Source organism: Crotalus tigris, unplaced genomic scaffold, assembly GCF_016545835.1.
Source record: "Crotalus tigris isolate CLP2741 ecotype Arizona unplaced genomic scaffold, ASM1654583v1 scf7180000018455.1436977, whole genome shotgun sequence".
Lineage (NCBI taxonomy): Eukaryota > Metazoa > Chordata > Lepidosauria > Squamata > Viperidae > Crotalus > Crotalus tigris.
In genome coordinates, this window is record NW_024097011.1 from 586,320 (window position 1) to 607,978 (window position 21,659).

The 21,659-nt window shown below is 34.0% G+C and overlaps 1 protein-coding gene across 1 annotated transcript in view; it reads right to left on the reverse strand.

The window, feature by feature from the left end:
• Nucleotides 1–21,659, reverse strand: part of EDIL3 (EGF like repeats and discoidin domains 3) — a 254,850-nt gene that overhangs the window by 56,576 nt on the left and 176,615 nt on the right. The window contains exons 6-8 of the mRNA XM_039352624.1: nt 13,032–13,187; nt 9,324–9,468; nt 5,726–5,910 (exon numbers count right to left, since the gene is read on the reverse strand). Coding sequence (XP_039208558.1) covers nt 5,726–5,910; nt 9,324–9,468; nt 13,032–13,187 — 486 coding nt within the window. The remainder of the gene's footprint in view (nt 1–5,725; nt 5,911–9,323; nt 9,469–13,031; nt 13,188–21,659) is intronic.

The window sequence follows — 21,659 nt, forward strand, 5'->3', positions numbered from 1 at the left end:
ACATTGTTTTTACTTCTTGCTATATGATGAGTTGCACAATCAGTGTAGGTCTGCATCCTTCAGTTTCATTGAAATATATTTGAAAATATATATTTTCAACACATTTCCAGCTCATGGATACAACTTTTTTTCTTTTCCTTCCCTAAAGGGATAAATGTTAACCTTATTAATTAGTTCTACAGCAGGGGTCTTCAAACCTGGCCCTTTCATGATTTGTGGACTTCAACTCCCAGAATTCTGGAAGTTGAAGTCCACAAGTCATAAAAAGGCCAAGTTTGAAGACCCCTGTTCTACAGTATAAGTAATTTTCAGACATTCAACTGTTCTAATTATGAAGCAGAGTTGAGCACATAATCCAGGTCTATCCCTTTTTCCCTTTCAACCTTAACAGGGAGACATCTGAAATGAAAATATAATCTAAGAACCAGCAGCTGACTATAATTACATGGCCCTTTTATGACTTGTGGACTTCAACTCCCAGAATTTCTCAGCCAGGCACACTGGCTGAGGAATTCTGGGAGTTGAAGTCCACAAGTCATAAAAGGGTCAAATTTGAAGACCCCTGCCCTAACCTTATGCAATCAAGACACCTAATGCAGCTAGTATTCCATTACCAATACAAAAAGACATGCTATTTTTTTTTTCTTCCACATACTTTGAAACTGGTTAACTTCTTTCAGATGTTTTAAATTATATTGCAGAAGATTTGGATGAAGAATCCTCAAGAGAAAGTAGGCAGTCTCATAATGAGGATCCTCCCAGCCAGACAACACAATCTTACTAATATCTTCTAATTCCTACACAAATCCTGATAACACTGGCAATATGACAGGGATAAGATTTGCCTATCTTGCTTGTGAGAATAAGAAACTCATCCAGGAGGATTCATTTGGAATCAATCATAGTTGTATATGTGGTATATGTGTTAAAATTAAAACCATAAAAATCCTTAAAATCTCATACAGGTGGGAGGCTGGGGGCAGAGTAGTGGGAGGTGGGGTCTGTTGTTACTTGATTAACCACCTCCAATGTGCTGCTCCCTCATTGGGCCTACAAACTAACTGGGAGACCCAGGACTTTAAGCCCTTATGAAAGGAGAGGAGGATTGGGGCCAACCTCACATGGGAGGGGAGATGTTCCACAAGGCAGGTCCAACAGCAGAGAAGGCCTTTCTCCTGGACAGTTTGAAGGATGTTAGATGTTGGTGTGAGAAATAATCCTTTCCGTGATGCATTAAAGCAGATGTGTCCTGTCTCAACAAAACAGTTTTAAAGATCTTCCCCACTGTATCCATGGATTTGTATTTGTGTGTATATACAGACATGGATGTTCAATGAAGAGATGTCATGCACAATGGTGGCTGTGCATGTATGCAATGCCACTAATCTTGACTGACTTCTACAGTCTTAGGGAGCTATACAATAGAAACAGTGTCTTGCTACAGTTCTATATTGTGGAACTTTTAAAGCATAATTTGCACAGGCCTAGTAGTTACTAAGTTCATCTTCAAAAATAAACAATAAAAATACATTGTCAAATACATTTCGGAGTCCACATAAAAAAACTTTATTAATTGCAAATGATCATTCATTTTCAATAGGCATATCCTGCCCTTGACAGATTTTATATACTTTGAAGCAGAAGAAAAATGGGCATATTTTTTCTTGGCTTCCAGGAGACTCTAAATGCAAAAGGAATCAATTTATATAAGCAACCAGGTCAACAACAGAAGAGCATCTGAAACACAACCTATATTTCTAGGTGAATTGATAAGAGCTATTATTGCAGCTCCTTGCCCATCTGTACCAACACTATCATCAGTTGTGGAACAATTCAAATGAAACTAGTGTATATTGTACTGTATAAGTTTTGTTTTGAAGTTCAGCAAAGTCAACAAAAATGAAGTATATCTTTCAGCCTTTCTATAAAAGGCACTATTTTGTCTAGAGGAATCAACATTCTTCTGATCTTTGAGAAACTCTTGGGTTTCATGAACAGGCAACCACAGGATTCATTATGGGAAAGATGTATTACAAAAAAAATCAACATACCCTTAAATTTCAGCTGGAGACATTAAGGCAATGACAGGTAAAAACAAAAGCTCAGTTTCTATATGCATGCAGAGGTGGTTTGTCTCTTTTTAAAGTGGAGAAATTAAACATAAATCTAAGTATATTAAGCCTACCAGAGCAAAACAGTTGGAAAATCATGCTGTTGAATTTAGATTTCTGTTACTCATTTTCTACAGTATAATATCAGGATAAAGGAAAACATTTGCACATTAATTGGCCTATGCATTTTTATTCAGTTGTATCTAAAGGGAAGAAGATAATAAATAAATAAAATTGGAGTGACCATTTGTTTGCTTTTTGTGCTAGAGTTGACTCCTGGCAACTGACTGGACAGCTCCTGGCAGTTTTCTTTGCAAAATTTCAGAAATGGTCTACCAAAGCCTGCTTACTAGAATTGAGAAAGATCAACTGGCCCAAAGTCACTCAGCTGGCTGAAAGCAGAACTAGAACTGAGAGTTTCTTGGCTGCTGCTTTAACCACTATGCAAACTGTCTCTTTAAAGTAACCAAAACTAAAATAATTAAAATCAACAACTGAAATCAATATGCCAATATCTATTTAACAGATAAATTTTAGGGGCCTTTAAAAAAAATGATAAAGACAATACAGGTAGTCCTTGACTTACAACGACAACAGAGCTCAGAATTTCCATCATAAGTCATGTCAATCATAAGTCAAAGCATTGACATGGCCAGATCCAATTCTATGACTTTTTTTCTGGCAGTCATTAGGCAAATGCTGTAATCAGTAAGTGACTATGTGCTGTTAAACAAATGAATGAATTCCTATGGCTGTATTTTTTTCTAGAAACTAGCCAACAAGGCTGAAAACCAGCAAAAGAAAATCATAAATTGAAGTCACATGACTGCAGAATGCTGCTATCAGTTATAAAGTTAAGCCAATTGCCAAGTGCCTGAAATGTGGTCATGTGACCTTTGTGTGTGTGTAGCTGTCATAACTCTAGGATTGCACCATAAGTAACATTTAGGGGACCCATTTAAATTAAGCAACTCAGCAGGAAATACATTTTAAAGAAAGGGAATAGCTACAAGAAGGTTCTCAGGTGAATCCAATGAATGGGGGGCAGAAAAGACTTTTCTTCAATACACCCAAATTATTTATGGCTTTCTGAGTCAGAACCAGTTTCTTTTATTTCTCCCACAAATGCTTTGTTTTTACTCTAGATGCAATGTGGCTACCACTTGGTTCTACAGCTTTCATTTTAAACTGACCAACCAAGGTAGCCTATAGGCAGATGAGCAGCCTCTTTTCATTTGGTTCAGGAGCATCCTGGTTCTCTGTAGAGGAATGACTTGCGTGCATCTAAACAGCATAGGATAATAAAGACACCGTGGCATTGCTACTTTCTCTTTTTCCCTTCTCTCCCTAAGCTCAGAGCGAAAGCAGTAATCACACAGCTGAAATGCTTAGCAATCACAGGTAAAAAAAAATAAAAGAAGTTAATAAGTCATAATTTATATGTGAGATGATTGCAGGGAGTTAGTAGCACATTTCTGGTACAGTTAGACTTCACGCTGAGCATCCTTTCCCCTCCCGACAGCAGATTCAAATCATTGCCATATACAATGATTCTAATATGTAAATTGAACAGAGACTTGTCAAACAGTCCTCTGTATGGTGATTTGTTACACTTCTACATATTAGCCTATACAGGAACTTCTATAAATCATCCTAACTCTGAAAACAAGCAATGTGAACAGCTTCTTAATAGTTTCACAGGGCTGCATCAATCTTACTAGAACCAAACATGGTAGAGAAATGCAGATCTAGAGCCTTAACAATAAGTCTAAGGAAAGAATTTGGTATAAAAAATAAATAAGTAAATAACATCAGGGTGCCATGTGCGTATGGAGATGGAATAAGGTTTTTTTTTTTGAAAACTTGTTAATCAAGTCCAAGTAGTCAACCTCTTTGACAAATAGTAAATTACAGTTCTATAGCGCTTGTGAATTTCCATCTGAATAATTCAATTTGCTTCAGTAAATCTGATCTGATACATGTGTTTCAAAAATATTTAATTAAAATCAGACTCTATGCTTTCATCGCTGTGACATGATATGACATAGCCAGCCAATCAGTTAGAAAAACTTTCCAGATGGCATCTGCGGTTATCTATTATTCAGCTCATTTCAGATAGACTTCTAACAGCACAATCAAGTTGATTATACACTTACTTAAATTAAATTTAAGTACCCAGATTTACAGACATTTATTCACATAACTGCCTCCATATGGATAACAGATCTATGGAAATGCAAATAAAGAATTGGATTTCAATTTAGACATTTATAATCAACTGGAAGAAGTTGATCTTGTGTCTCATCTGGTGCTAGATATTACCTATAAACCCCTGTATGGCACAGGGCCTGCCTGTTTGGAAGAGTACTTATCTCCAACTGTTGCTGCCCGTATAGTATGTTCCAGCAGATTGAGTCATCTCTGGGTTTTCTTCATGAAAGAGTGCTGTCTTGTGGGACCTAGGAAGTTTATCTTTTCTATTGCAGCCCAATCCTCTGGAACAACTGTCTTCAAACTTGGCCCTTTTATGACTTGTGGACTTCAATTCCTAGTATCCCTGTGCTGGCTGAGGGATTCTGGGAGTTGAAGTCCACAAATCATAAAAGGGCCAAGTTTGAAGACCCCTGCTCTGGAACATCCCTCAGAGTTAATGACAGCTTATCTATTGTAAGGTAAGCTTTAAAAATAGGTCTTGTATTGCTTTGTTGTTTTTGTTATTATTACGTTATTTTAGTTTTGACTGCCTGCATGATTCAATGCTTTTCACTTTTAGTTTTTATATTTTTTATATTTTCCCTAGTTTTATATTCTACTCAGAGTCTACTAGAGTTGGGCAGCCAATATATTTAAATAAATAATAAATAAAACTTCATTTCCCTTCCACTAAAGACTGGATCCTTTTTGCAATAGATAAAGTGCAGAGTAAGACAGGAAAGTAGAAATCCTGAAGATCATATTTTGGTCTCTTTGTAGTGAAGTTCTTTTCATGGAAGCATTTCTCTCTGATACTTGAGAGAACGGTTCCTTTATCTGCTCTGTAGCATTTCTAAGAGAATAGGGGGGGTCTTGAAGAAATAAAGCTAATGAAATCTATTTCTACCAGTCTCACAACACGTCTCTATTGGATCAGCGTCTAATGGATGCTAATAATTTAATTCCCGCTAAAGGAAATGTTAAGCAGAATTTGTTATTCAAAGCCAAATAAGTAAAACCTTATGGTATCTTTCTGGGAAATGTTTATATTTTATTTTTTTAAAAAGAACATGTAATGATAAAAAAGAGAAAGATTTGTAATATTGTTGGCATTCCAACTATTTCTTTAGACTTGGGGCTATTCCTCTTCAATGGAGAAAACTTAGTGCAGTCTATGTCCATATCAGCATAGCTTCTTATAGTGTACCTATTAGTATTTGGAATTCTTTTAATTCAGTATGTCTTGGTTATTTTTTATTTTTTTTAGTAAACTCTATAAATTTATCTGTGTCCTTTAATATCCCCATATCTTAATCTAATCTAATCTAATTTAATCTAATCTACTCTACTCTAATCTACTCTACTCTAATGTAACATCTAATCTAATCTGTTGCTCTTTTACAAAAATCCAAAATTATCACCTGTAGCCACTGAGACTGGTCACTGTGCCCTGATGTCCAGGCATTAACTTTGCCTTGTTTGTCTAGTCGAGCTTTCCTGGGTTCCCATGTGAACATATCCATATTGAGTGTTCTGAAGATACTGGAAGCAGTGATCTGATAATCCTGAATATGTCCCGATTTCATTCCCAAAGGTTCAGAACAACCTAAAACAAATTTAAAAAGATACTTGAAAACAAATAGGTGAGTGACACATCGTTGATGGCCCATAATCTACAAGATGTCAAGGTCCTCATTGAAATCGATGGACGAACAACATGCTCATGGAATCTTAGTGGGAAGGGTGTTCCACAAGGCAGGGGCCACTATGAAAAAGGTAAGCTTCCTATGTCCTACTACTATGTGCCTCGAAAATAAGATCCGGTCTCATTGTTGTTTGTTTTAACATTAGAAATATTATTGATCAAAATTCGAGAGTCTCAGGAAATTAGAGGAATATATGTTAATAAAAAAGAATATAAGTTGAGAGCTTTTGCGGATGACTTGGTTGTTACTTTGTCGCAACCTGACTATTCTGTAGTAAACTTATTACAGTTGATTCACCATTATGGTTTGGTCTCGGGTTTTAAGATTAATGTAAATAAGACTAAAATTTTACCTAAAAATATGTCGAGTCAGGAGAAGCAGATTTTGGTTAACTTGACGGGCTTTGAGATTGTTAATAAGGTAAAATATTTGGGGGTGATGCTGTCTGTTTCTAATGCAAAATTATTTAAAAATAATTATGAAAGGTTGTGGGTCAGGGTACAGAAGGACTTGAAGAACTGGGAAAAGCTGCAATTATCCCTTATGGGAAGAATTGCAGTGATAAAAATGAATATTCTACCTAAGTTTCTTTTTTTGTTTCAAATGTTACCAATTTTGAAAAATGAGATTAATTTAAATGAATGGCAGAAGGGTCTCAATAAATTTATTTGGGCAGGGAAAAAACCAAGGGTTAAGTTCAAAATTATGCAAGATTTTCGTGAGAGGGGTGGACTCAAGGTACCAAATTTGAAATTATATTATGATGCGGTGGCTTTAACATTAATTAGTGATTGGGTAAATTTGACAAACTCTGAGATACTTTATTTAGAGGGATGGGATTTACTTTATGGGTGGCATGCCTATTTAATATTTAATAAAAAAATAGATTGGGCTTTTAAATCTCATATTTTAAGAATTTCTTTACTTAGGATTTGGAGAAAATATTATAAAAGTGATTTTAAAGTACCATTATGGGCTATACCTTGGCATGCGATAGAAGGAATAAAAAGAGGGGTTAAAATGGATATGGTGTCTTATAGACAGTTACTTAAATGGGATGGACAAAACTGGCAATTAAAATCACGGGAAGAATTAACACAAGAAAATTTTATTTATTCTTGGTTCCAATATAGGCAACTATTAGATAGATGGAAGATGGATTGTAAGGTGGTTTTCTTAGAGAAGATGAAAATCTTATTAAGCAACTGAAGGATCAAAGACAAACCCACATTAAGAGAATTTATGGGGTTTTAGTTGAATTGGACTCAGAAACGGAACTAATTAAAGATTGTATGATTAGATGGGCCCAGAACTTTGGTGAGCCAGTCTTATTGGACACCTGGGAAACTATTTGGGTGAGAAATGTCAAATTTACTCAAGCACAAAATTTAAGGGAGAATTTTTATAAAATGTTTTATAGATGGCACCTTGATCCACAAAAAATGTCTTATATGTACCCTGACGTACAACCCAAATGCTGGAGATGTGGTTATAAGGAGGCTTCTTATTATCATATTTGGTGGTCATGCAGAGAGATAAAAGCATTTTGGATCAAAATATGGTGGAATATCCAGAGAATTTTTAGAAGGAGGGTAAAATTCACTCCACAATTATTTTTGTTAGGTATTGTTACAGATTGTGATACAAAGGAGGTTGTATTGATGCTAAATTTGATTACAGCCGCGAGGCTGTTAGTTGGACAATATTGGAAGAAGGAATCTTTGCCTACATTGCAGGAATGGTTTTTTAAAGTAGCTTATTTGGCGGAAATGGCAAAGATTTCGGCTTTCTTAAAGCAACAAACGCAAGAGAAGTTTTTTGCTATTTGGGATAAATGGATAAAATTTATACAATTTAGATTGGGTATACAAAAATATCATATAGCTTTTTCATAAGTTTTATTTTCATATATATTATAGATATCTTTTTTATATATATAAATATAAAGTTTTTATTTTAACTTTTATTTTTATTTTTTAAGCCTATATTCTGCTCTGGGAAGCTCAGGGGGGGGAAGGGAGGGTTTTTGGGAGGGGCCTGGGATGGGGTTTTTTTTTTATATATGTATTGTTTAATTTTTCTTTTTTGTATATGTTGTTCTTTGTTTTGTATTGTTTTTGCTTTTTCTGTAAAATTTATAAAACTTTTAATTAAAAAAAAAAAAAAAAGAAAATAAGATCCGGTCTCATTTTTTTTTTTTTATCTCCAAAAGAAGCATTAGGTCTTATTTTTAGTGGATGTCTTATTTTATTCCATTGTCTCGCCTCATGGCACTGGCACCAACAGCCCGGTCTAGCAGGAGCCTGTGTGGCCTCTGCCAGCCCACATCTTCTGTTTATTTTCAGGATAGTTCTTATTTTCGGGGAAACATGGTAGATGCATGATAATTTGGAGGTATAAAGACCTTGAAAGTAGATGAGATCATTGAAATGGATTTAGTTAGTAGCTATTACTGTTCTTAGAGCAGTTTGGTAAAGACCTATTCAAATGTGTGTTTTCATATATGGAAAGTACAATGAGAAGACAGTTTAACATGCCAAAGATCCTGGATGCAATTTTCTATTTACTTTAAAATCTGTCTCTATAGGAAAACGACCACAGTCACAATGAGGAAGAGGAAAGAAAGCTACACAAGAAAGCAAAATCAAATCAAATCTCAGCAAAAGAAACTGTTGAACTTTTTTTTAATAAACAAAATGATAGTTTTAATTACATTTTAATTAACTCAATAAACTTGTATTTGACTCTTCATTAGCTTCTGGGGCTAATATATACTAGCAGAAAATTATGATATAAATGCGATTTCATTTGTTTTTATTTAATTTTCAGTTCTGGCTATATTCCCCCCTCCCTTTCTGTTCAGTTTTGTCCAATTCTTGGACACTGCCTAGATAAGTCCCTGCAGTTTTCTTAGTAAGGTTTTTCAGAAGTAGTTTGCCATTGCCTCCTTCCTATGGCTGAGAGAAAGGAAGCTGGCTTTGTGCCTAAGGCGGGACTACCATAGCACTCACAGCCTCCCAGTTTTTAGCCTGATGTCGTAACCACTACATCAGACTGGTTGTATATTTAATTCTATTGCTTTGGGTTTAATTTTGGATTTGAATGTATTTCTTGTATTAAGACAAACAACAATATGATCACTTCAGAATTAGTTTTCTGAAATAAGATGATAAAGTATTCTAGTAGGAGAATAACAGATAAATGGAAGAATTACAAAAATATGTTTTTTATATCAACATATATAAATTCGCAATAAGACATCTGGATATTTACAAATAATACAAAGAAACATTTGTATTCTAAGAATACTGACCTGACAATTCACAGCCAAGAAGTTCCATTCGCAAAGTACAATGCCTTCTACAGACTTGAGGATACAATCGTAGATACTGAGATTTTATTGGCGGGGTGAAAGAATTTGCATAAGGTGTATTATTATCCACATTTCCATGGAACACCTGCAACAGCACATAATAGGCTTTAGTCACACATGACAGATGTAACCCACAAATATTGATTTGTGCTTACTAATTTATTAATTTAATTTAGTGATCCAAATGACTAGTGACTCAAAGTGGCTTGCAAGAGGGGGTAAGAAACACAAAGTAACAATGTACTAAAAGATAAAAGTTTAAAATGCAAATGCTCCAACAAATTCACAATTTGCCCCATTTCAGTGCCTCCTGCAAGAGCCAGGGTTTTAGGGACTTCCTAAAGAACCACAGGATCATGATTGTACAATTCTCAGGCAGAATGCAAATCCAAAAGTCAGATGTGATGACCGAGAAGAGGACATTGTTTTGTTGATGGGACTTGGAAATGTCAATCTTGTTAGATCATATAGGATGGGCAAAGATAATTGGAGACAGATGATCTCACAGATATCCTGTCCTCAGGTCATCAAGGGAGAGGCAGTTTGGTATGGTAGTTAGAAACAGAAGACTGTGAGTTCTAGTCCTGCCTTACATGTGAAGTCAACTGGTTGACTTTGGGCCACTCAATATCTCTTAGTCTGAAGAATTAAATGGCAAGAGACTTAGAGGTGTCACATATATCAAGGTTTCACAAATTCTTCAGAAGAATTACTTTGGAATGCTTAGTAATGTATGAAGCAGCTCTTTTTGAAATGCTTTCTGAACAGTTTTGTTCCCCTACCAATTCACGTAGCTAACATCGGTCTTATTAGCCACCTATGGACACATCGTTGATGGTCCATAATCCACAAGATGTCAAGGTCTTCATTGAAATCGATGGACGAACAACAACAACAAGAAGTGTGTACATCCACATCCAAAACCACTTCTTTTTCAGATTACCTTTAGATATATTCAGGAACACAACAGGAGTCACATCTAAAGCTGCCATATATGCCAGAAGAATTTGTAATTGTTTCAAATATGGTGGTTCATTTTCACTTCTACATACTTCAAAATATCGCTTTCAAAGAATTTGCTGAATTCTACTAGGTGTTTGATTTGGAGTTTAGATCTTTGAACAAGACTTCCCTTTATTATGCTTGTATCTGACTGGTTTGACTAATACCTACCAATGAAAATTGTGATCAGTAAAATTATCATTACCTTAATTTGACAATGTTTAGTGATAAACTATATGCTAAAACTGATTAGCAACCCATAAACATATATTCTTGATTGGAAGTACGATATAAATGATAGAATGCTTTCAACACTGTCTTTCACTTGTCTCCTACCAAAAAGCTCTCAATATTATTCTCATACTAGTTTACCAGACCATGTCTCTTACTAGTATTTGTTAGGTGTAGGAGCAGGCAATATCAACCATTAATAACAGTCTCACTGTCATACTAAAAGTATATATGAAGTTTTTGGGAAAATATAGACTAATATTTCTTACTGCTTATTGTAACTATACTCTTCTTCTATGCTTGTACATGCATATATGTTGACCCTTGCCTTCACTAGGCTTGACACACCTATCTACATTATATTTTTACTAAGTAAAACACTATTTAGATGCTAAATGGATGCTTTATTATCTGCACAATCACTGGACAAGCGATTTTGGACCCACATTCTATAGCAACAAAAAGTCTTGTAGTAGAACAGCCAGTAGGTGTCAGTGTTCTATAAAAAAAATGTATGTGGCAATGCAGGGAAGGGCTGGAATATCTGTTTTTCTACTTCCTGTATCCTACCGTACTTGTACGCCTCTATATATGTTTTGAGTCTTAGCTTTCTACCAAGGTTACCATGCCTGTCCAAATTACCTTTTACTAAGTCAAATGAACTTAAAAGCAACCTATCTGGATTTTTTAAATTAATTGCTTCCTTATAGAATCTGTTTTGTGACAATAGCATTAAAACAAACTATATAATTTGACCCTGTATATAGTAAGAGACAATTTCTTCAAATATTCTTGTGTTTAATAATATTTTTTAATATACTATTCTCTGTTCTTGCTTCAGGACAGGAATGGCATTGTATTCTTCTCTTGCTCTTAAGAGTGAAATACAATTGGGTATACTTCATATAGGTCAGGTTAAATTTTAAAGGATTAATCATTTGTCAACATAAATAAGATAGAATTGCTACAGCACTATGAATTTATTAGGGGGAATGGCCCTGATACCTATTTGTTCCTGTAGAAATATTTGAGCCATTTGAACATCACTAAGTGTTTTACACAAGCGTCTGGCGAGCAGTAGGAGCAGCTACGCATATAAGAATAGTTTGTGTAAATATGTACTTCAAGAAGAAATTGATCAGGCAACTAAAACAATCTAAAGCTGTTGTTTAACATTTGGCAGGTACAAAATAGCATCTTGGATTTATTTTAAAACTTTATGTTTTTATAATTAATTTGTATTCAATCATTTTTAAATCTTTTATTTCCTTACTGCTTGATTTTTGATTTCCTGTGTATTGCCCATCGAATGTTGCTGAAAAGATCTGTGGGTGCTTGACCTGACCTTGCAAACTGAGGGACACATACAATATAATAAAAAATAATTATTATTACTATTAATAAGTTAATTATTAATTAATTTAATAATAATTAACAATAATACCTTTGTCACCATCAAACAACAGCATCTACCTATCCCAGGTCCTTAGGCAGGACTCAGTAGATGGATAAAAATCCAGTCTATCTATCTGACTGTGCAACGAACCATACTAAATTATGAAAGCCAGCTGGGTGTCTTTGGACCGTTACTCTCTCTCAGTTCTATCCACCTCACTAAGTTGTTTTTATAGGAAAATAGGAGGAAGAAGGTGTGTTGGATATGTTCGCTACCTTGAGTTATTTGTGAAAATAATAGAAATGGGATATAAACAAACAAACAAACAAACAAAAAAAGCAGTATGGTATTTCGAGACTGGTACTCTAGTGTGCCACTTGAATAAACAAAATGGACCTAATCTTGAGAAGGAAGAAAAAACCTGCAAGTCACACATGGGATGAAACAAAAAATCTTACAGTTATCTCCAAGAGCCCCCAACCTATGGGCATTCTATAAAGCAGGGGTGTCAAACTGCCGGCCCGTGGGCTGGACAGGTCGCATGGAAGCTGCGCCCACCCCATTGTCGGCAATGGCAAAACCGGCTTGATACATTGTGTGATGTCACGTGACGTCACAAGTTTGACATGCCTGCTATAAAGCCTTGGAGACCTGATTGTTTTCTCAGATCTTGGGTTGAGATGGATAGGCCCCCGCTTGGGTGTGATTTTGTTATTTTTGTTTCTCTCTGTATGTAGTGACCAGATACCATTGGTTGTTGTTTGTACTGGATAATTATGGTAATACATTGTGAGCTGCCAACAGCTGGAGAAAGGTGATATTCAGATTGAATAACAATCCAATAAAAGTCCAAATAATTTTTAAAAACAAACCTATAAAATTGAAGAATAAAATCTGAAGGCAGAAATGTCTCTGTAAGCTTATTTTTATGTAAGTTATACTATTGAAATGCATAGATTTAAAATAATATATTTTATATCAAGCAAAATATTACTTTTATATTGATGAAATTGACTTACCATATCTTCAGTGGTACCTTTCACTTTGTATGTGGTCCATAGTTTGCCATCATTGCTATATGCAATTTTGTATGATTTAATGTATTCTGGGCTTCCAATTCTCTTTGCACCTTGTGTGATAACTCCAGTGATTCTCATTTTTCGTTGTAGATTTATCTGAAATTATAATCAGGCATCATCAATGAAATAATCAGCTCTGTATTTTATTTAGCAGAAATGTATTTCATTTCATGCTATTGCTCATATAAATAAAATGTATGGCTAGTCTAACACCAAATGTTCCTATGTCCAAGGCTTTATTTATACGGAAGTTCAATTAATTCACTTATGATAGTTAATTTAAGAGAATGTCACATGCTAAAGAACAATAATTTCTTCTAGCATGTTTTCCATTCTTCTGTGCATATTCCTATGGACACAAGGATAATGCAGAACAAAGTCAAGTTCACAGCTTGGAGAATATTGCTTGAGGCCTGATTTTTGTGATAACTTCCATTGCTAAAACTATATTAAGCAGATTCCATTCTAACTACAATCTAAGAAACAAACGCTTTTTTAAAAATTGCAATTAACTGTTAATTATTTTGCTACAAATAGATACAAGGAGTTAAATCTTTCTATTTGAGTAATAAATTCATGCTTTAGTCCTGCAAGCTTGTGCATTACCTATCCACTCTTTGATTAGCAGAGCAACATTTTGTGAAATGTTCCAGTATAAAAATTTAATCTGACAGTGTTTACATATTTTTATAAACCAATGACTTTTCAGTCACTAATAAGAGAATCTTGAAATCGGTAAAAAATTCTATATTGAAGGAATCTTGTGTAAATAAAAAAACCTTAATATATATTTATATACTTTCCAGTTTTTTTCAAAATGATCAACTATATGTATGGTTGATCATGGAATTCCGTAGACCAATAATTCTGTTTGTATAGTATTTTGGTCAGTGGAAGTAAAATAATTACTAGCTTTATAGAATAAAAAGATAAATATGCATACATATTGGTTAATTAAAAATATTGTTATAAATGATGTTATATTTTTCTGCAAGTGAAAAGAACTTTCATAATGTATATTTCATATTGACCAATATTTATAGTAAGTTTGATTTATGATTCCTAAGAAAATCATATATCAGATTGTTAGCTAAGCAAAGCATTCTTAAATATAAGTTGAAATGTATTTACTGCCAGGATTAAATTACCTAACATTTACACCTGCCTTAATGAAAAGGACAATTCTGCTCATATACTTTTAATGAGGATTTCAAAAGGATTTCAAATAGGGTTTATATTTCAAATGATTTTTTTAAAATAATTGTTTTAATCTTCTCTGCCTACAAGTGATTTACATAAAGTTAATAGAAAACATAGGCAACTGAAATATCCTAATCAATAAACAATAATTTCTGAGTAGCTTTCATATTAATTCACTGCAATATATAATGGAATGACATTACTGTACAAATCATATGGGGGTTGAACTTGGAAGAGCTGCTTAATGAATCTATGAGTTCATTTCTCAAAAATGTTCTTCATTGAAAATAAGCATTTGAATAGGGGAAGGGGGGCTCTTTTAATAATTTTTGAATATCAGAACAGGAAATCAAAGAAAAGAGAGACAAGAAAAAAATCGGGAAAGCAAGAAATTTTTTTTCCACTTTGGTCTTTTCACATTTATTTTAATAAAGTGTAACATACAGGATAGATAAGATAAGATAACCTTTATTGTCATTTTTATATTGTGGGCACAATGGCACACATCAAAAATGAAATTTAGTTGCCCGTTCTCAAAGTGAAACACATACATGACACAAACCTAAACATACTATGAACAACATATGTATAGACCCACATCCCTACATATACGTAGCAATAAATATTAAATATTGTCCATCTTGAATATATAACAGAAGGAGGAAGCTTGAGAGTTCACAAGGTTAGTGCTGTATGGAATGAAACTCTGGCTGAATCTGGATGTTCTGCTTTTGTATCCCTCTGAATACATGAAAGGACTAATTCTTACAGTATAGCTGTTTTAAAGAAATTTTGATTTGGCTAAGACTTCATGTAGCTTACAGCTGTTTATGGAATAAAGGCTAGACAGGCATTAAGCAAAGAGATCTCAGTTCATTCAGTGGAAGTTTTCCTTCCTCTTTTTTTCTTGGCAATCCTTGTGATAAAAGGATTTTAGACTAGAATTTCATTTCTCTGACAAATGTCCATATACATTATATTAAAAAGATGAAAGATGAAACTCAATTGTTCAGTCAGTTCTATTGCTTAAAAAAATGATAGAAGGGAACTCAGTTCCTGCAGGAATACTTACATCTGTGGTCTTGTTGAAATAAATGGTTTGCATCAGAGCACAATTCCAAATGAACTAATTTACTGGTGTCTGCATTAACTATGTATTTGATAGCCTATTTATTAACTTCTTTATAATGTACTATAGTTCCATAAATTCCTTTTCCTTTAAATTTAGCATAAACTACTCAATTAAACTAAGAACGGGCCTATTCACTGTTAAGGTATTCACAATAAAGAAGGAATACAATATCTAATAGCCCATATGCAAATGGTATATATTATAAATTATGCTGCATTATATTTCAATTTTCAACCTACATGACCAGATATTACAATCTCCAGGGTGTAATTTCTTGAAAATAATTAAATAGATAGATGTATAACTTGTAAGTAGAGTTATGTGTCTCATGAGAATTAGGCCAAAAATTCAGCTGAGAACTTGATTGACTTATTGATTGATTACCGCCACCTTTCTTAGCATAGGATACATGGTAGTGTACTTCATCAAAATAACAACAACAACAAAAAAAACTTAAACAAATACGAAAACATAATCTCTCCCCCCAAAAAAAATAAAACAGGGTTTTAAACCAGAAGTGTCAGGGAAAAAAATCCTTATTCAGTAGGCCATACCATTCTCAGACCAAATTTCTTGGAGGGAAATATGGTCTTTAATGGTTTCCATAAAGCAGTCAGTGTCAGGGACAGGCACATGGCCTTCGGGAACTCTTTCTCTCTGTTTACCTTTGATCTTCCCTTAAACATTGTTTGTAAAAATGAAGATTCCTTTGCAGGTAATACTCAGTATATAAACTCTGATATGTGCATATTGGAATCTATCTTATATCAGAAGATGGAACTTGAATTATTTTCAGGCCAGAAGATACATTGCTGCTATTACAAATTTCCAACCAGCCAGGGAAAGGCAAAAAAACATTTAAAAAGCAATTATTTTCCCATATTTATAAGAAAGCCAAATCAGTACCCCAAGGTTTTAATAAAATAAATATGTGAAAATGTTAGTAATCCATTGAATGCACAATACATGTTATTGTTTTAATTGTTCAACTGATTTTTAAAAATTCAAAATGTTCTCTCCCCTTATTTAAATAATTAATTCCTACTTGTATTACTAGAACTGTTGAAGCAATGAAGTCAAAGCAAGCATTTTCAGTAATTTAAATTTTCTCAAGTTCTCTAAACAAATGTTGATATCTGTAATTTGAAACAAAAATTGAATTCCCATTTTAAACATTGCCAAATGTAATTCAACATTTGAATTTCAATCCTTAGCTTTTTGAACAAGGCAAGAATCATCCAATCCGCTTGGAGAAATGGCTATAATGGTTTAGAAAAAAAAACATGTGTTGGATCCAATCTGATCTTGGGTTTTTCAATGCAATACAGAAAACAAGAACAACATCTCCTCTGATGACTATCTTTTCTGGTGATAATTACCTGGTATTTCTCAAACCAGATTGTGTCCTATGCCTTATTTATCATCATAGGTATTAAGTACTGTATTTTTATTTGTGTCTTTATATACATAACTTAGACATATTCAAACTCCCAGTAAGCTTTAGTGGTTGCAGTTTTACTAAGAACCATCTTACTCTTCCCTTCTTAAATCTTATGATCCATTCAAGATGCTGTGCTGGGCAACTGATAGCATGTTACTATCAAATGCTTCTTTCTGCCCATCCAAAACAGTTTGGAAGACCCCCAAAAAAATCATCTTTAATTTTAAATGGGCATGGGAGAAGAGGGAGAAGCAATGAGGATGGTTCATAGGGAGGGAAGTTAACCTCCAAATGCCTAGTTTCTGGCAGACAAACAACAACATCTGTAAGCCACCCAGAGTCATTTCAAAATGAGATTGGGGAAAATACAGTAAGTTTAATAAATTAATAAATAATTTAAAAAATAGATAAACGGAACTTCTAGGCTAGTACTGCAGAAAAATGTGATAAAATAAGGCAAATGCCTTAATGACTATCTTAATTTACATTATATAAATCTCAATAAACTCTGCAGATATTCTGTAGGAGGGACAAATGAGGAAATGTGCCTCATAGAATTATTAATCCTTTGAATGCACAATATATTTATTGTTTTAATAATTCAACTGATTTTAAAAAATGCAAAAAGTTTTCCCCCTCATTTAAATAATTAATTCTTATTTATATTACTAGAACTGTTGAAGCAATGAAGTCAAAGCAACCATTTTCAGTAATTTAAATTTTCCTGGGTTCCCTGAAAACATTAACCTTGAGCCATTCACTTTATCTCAGCACTAGGAAAGATGCAATGGCAAACCACTTCTGAAAAACGTTGCCTAGAAAACTGTAGGGGCTTATCCGGGTTGCCTCTGAGAATTGGACATGATTGAACATGAAAAACCATCTATCTATCTATCTATCTATCTATCTATCTATCTATCTACCTCCCTCCCTCCCTCCCTCCCTACCTACCTACCTACCTACCTACCTACCTGTTCATCTTCACTGTAAACCCTTACATCATAACATTGGAATAACATAATTCTAAAGACAACAAAATGTGTGTCCTTAAAAGGAATATTTAACTTTAAAGAAAACTTGTCTTCCTATCCACAAATGTTGAGTTTAGCATTAGAGGTACAGTGGGCAGCCATCCAGATGATTCAAATCTGACTTGTAATTTGGGCCCTGGGATTTGGGAATCACAGGAGACCTGTTAGTCTGGTGAATAATTTATTTTGGCAACCAAAAAAATATCTGAAATGTAGAAGTTAAAAATATACATGAAACCTTAAACACTAAACCCATTCTGTCTAAATACAGAACTCTAATATGTGATATACTGTAAGTAGAGAAAAAGGTAGATCTCCTTTCCTTCTACCTCAGAAATGAAACAAAACTGAAACTGAGCAGCTAATAGCTGTGATTCTTTACCTTTCATTTCAGTTATCTTGTTCAGCTTTTTTTACAGCAGAAGCAATTAAATATAGAACCATACTGTTGCATCAGCACCATCTGTCCCTGAATTCTGCTCCCATTCCAGTCATTCTGCTTTTGGAGCATGTTTGGCTAAAACATTATTGTCAATTGTTCTTATTTTCTTTCTTAAAATTTCAGCTCCCCTCCTCTGAGTTAGATCTCGCATTTTATGTGGAGATGGTATTTGAATAATATCTCATGTGTTGCAACTGAGATGAAATATTTCAAACTATATAGATTAATTCTATTTTTCCTAGAATCTCTAAATAGTTAATATGCTTGTACATGTGCCGTATGTGTATGCAGGAGACAAAGCTATTTCTAACATTTACATTCATGGAAAATAGATTGATGTCTACTATAGTTATATTCTATCATTTATGAACAACAACAACAGGGAAGGGACCTTTGAAGTCTTCTAATGCAACCCTTGTTCAGGCAGGAAACCCTATACTATTTCAGACAAATGGTTGTCCAATCTCTTCTTAAAATCTCCAGTGTTGGAGCACCCACAACCTCTGGAGGCAACTCATTCCACTGATTAAAGGTTCCAATTGTCAGGTAATTTCTCCTTAGTTCTAGGTTGCTTCTCTCCTTGTTTAGTTTCCATCCATTGCTTCTTGTCCTGCCTTCAGATACTTTGGAGAATAGGTGTGACCCCCCTCTTCATTGTGGCAGCCCCTTAGATATTGGAACACTGCTATCATGTTACCCCTAGTCTTTCTTTTCATTAAACTAGACATACCCAATTCTTGCAAACTTTCTTAATATGCTTTAGCCTCCAGTCCTCTAATCATCTTTGTTGCTCTTCTACGTATGCTTTTTAGAGTCTTTTTTACATTGTGGCAACCAAAACTGGGTTCAAGATATTATAAAGCAGTATTAACACTTCACATGATCTTGATTCTACTCCTCTGTTAATGCAGCCCAGGACTGCATTGGCTGTTTTGGCAGCTGCATCACACTGCTGGCTCATATTTAACTGATTGTCCATTAGGACTCCAAGATCCTTTTCACAGTTACTACTGTTGAGCCAGGTACCACCTATACTATACTTGTGCATTTAGTTTTTCTTGCCTAAATGTAGAATTTTACTTTTTCATCATCGAATTTCATTTTGTTAGATAGAACCCAGTGTATAAGTCTGTCAAGATCCTTTTGAATCTTAAGCCTATCTTCTGGATTGTTAGTTATTACTGCCTGCTTAGCGTAGTCTGCAATTTTGATGAGTTCCCAATCTTTCCCTTCATCTAAACCATTGGTGAAGATATTGAAGAATACTGGGCCTAAGACAAAACCTTAAGGTACCCCACTGCATTACTTCCCTCAATGTAGATGCCATTCCACTGATTGATTGTTCTCACTGTTAGGAAACTGGATTGAGTTGGGTAGCCATATAAATTTGTTTAAAAAATAAATTAAATAAATAACACCCTTAGATATTTACAGATTCATTGCTTGATTATCTTTTCCAGAATCTTCCCATGTATTGATGTCAGGCTGTAATTTCCTAGATCGACAGTGACATTATAAAACTAATCTTAGGTATCATTGATGAAATTTAAACAGAAAGCATATTATTTTTAAGAAAAAGGGAAAGGATTTTAAAGATCTCTTTGAATACCAATATTTTCACTATTTTATTATGTAAAGACAAATCTCCTACCATAAAGAAAAGAAAGAGAGAGAATGTGAATGTCAATGCTGTAAACATTGGATGTTCCCGCTCTGACAACTGATGAAAATTGCAGCCATTTTCTCTTTTCTTTTAACATGCTTTTTCTGGTATTTAGAAATCAGATGCAGAAGGGATGGGTGGGTGGGATGAAAGCTTGAGCTCAGCTAGCCATAATAATAACACTGCTTTGTGGGAACCCAAGGATGAGCTTTGGCAGGCTGAGGAGCTGGGAGAAAGCCCACATTTTAGGTTAATTGGAGAATGTGATTTATGACAGCTTATTGGGGGTGGGAATTGCACTTTGTTACTTTGTATCCAGGGGAAAGGAATTTACTTTTTGGGTTCAGCTATGTAGTGCTGCTACTTTGTTTCCTGAATAAAATGTTCTTTAAGGAAGAATTTTTGCCTTGAAGTTCTTTTGATGGGTTTCATCTATCGGAACTGACAGTGACAGTGAGAGAGAAAGAAAGAGGAAAATACTAGATATACTTTTTGTATCCATGATTTTATATTATTTTGGTACCCACTGAACTTGCTAGATATTTCTCTGATATAGATGGAGGTGTTCATCTTTGTGTAAAAACTATTGTGTCTTTGGTGCAAGAAATAATAAGTGGAATTGGATTATCATGTAGATGGTTAAAGTAAGAATAAACATATTTCAAAAGTCTCAGCATTTTTCTAGACAATCAACTCATTTGGGTTTCATTGGGAAGCAACCCTTTTGTGCCTCTGAGAATTTGACAGACTAAAAACTAGCTTGGCTTGTTTCTTCTTATTAAGTTATTATTTTACTCCCAAAGGTAGTTGCTAAGAATTCTATTAATGGAGATATATGAATTATTCAACGACTAGCATGTTTAGACAGCAGCCTCAGCACAAAGCCCATACTCAGTTGCAGATTTTATGGAATTCTGCAATCATTTAAAATACACTTAATGTATAAATTATTGATGATCAGCCTAACTATGTTTAGTAAAAGAGGAAACATTAATTATTATACTTCAAATAATAATTTTGCTATATAATTTACAATATTAATTTTCCCTATTTATATGCTAGGCACAGGGTAGAAAAAAACATGACTAAAAATGGTGAACAGAGAAAATATTTACTTTTATTTTTATCTGAAAAAGCTCAAGATTTAACTATTATAGATTGCCTCCTCTTTCCAAACATAAAGTACATGGGCTATTCTGGATACAAATTTATATTAATTCATATGGTTAATAAAAGATAGCATTTATATGAAGATGGAAAGTATGATTCCAAATATATTCACTGTACAGGATAGGGATTGTATATCTACTTTCAGGTTTTTTGAAACAATACATCTGCGATACCAATTTTAAAAAATCTAATGGAATATTATTACTTACATATGCAAAATGACAAATATTCATGTGCAAGAAATGTGGGCAAAGTCCAAATTTCTAACATTACAGCACTTCTTTACAAGAAAATGTACAAAGTTGCTGGTGTTGTGATTTTTTTATACTTTTAAAGATTGTATAGGTAGTAGTAAATAGGCAACAGACCTACATTCTCCATTAGGAACAATAGAGATATCATGTACCAAAATGCATGCATACCTATATAAAGAAAAATATATACTTTATGCATAGAAAAACACCCATTTTAGATAAAATGCCCATTTTA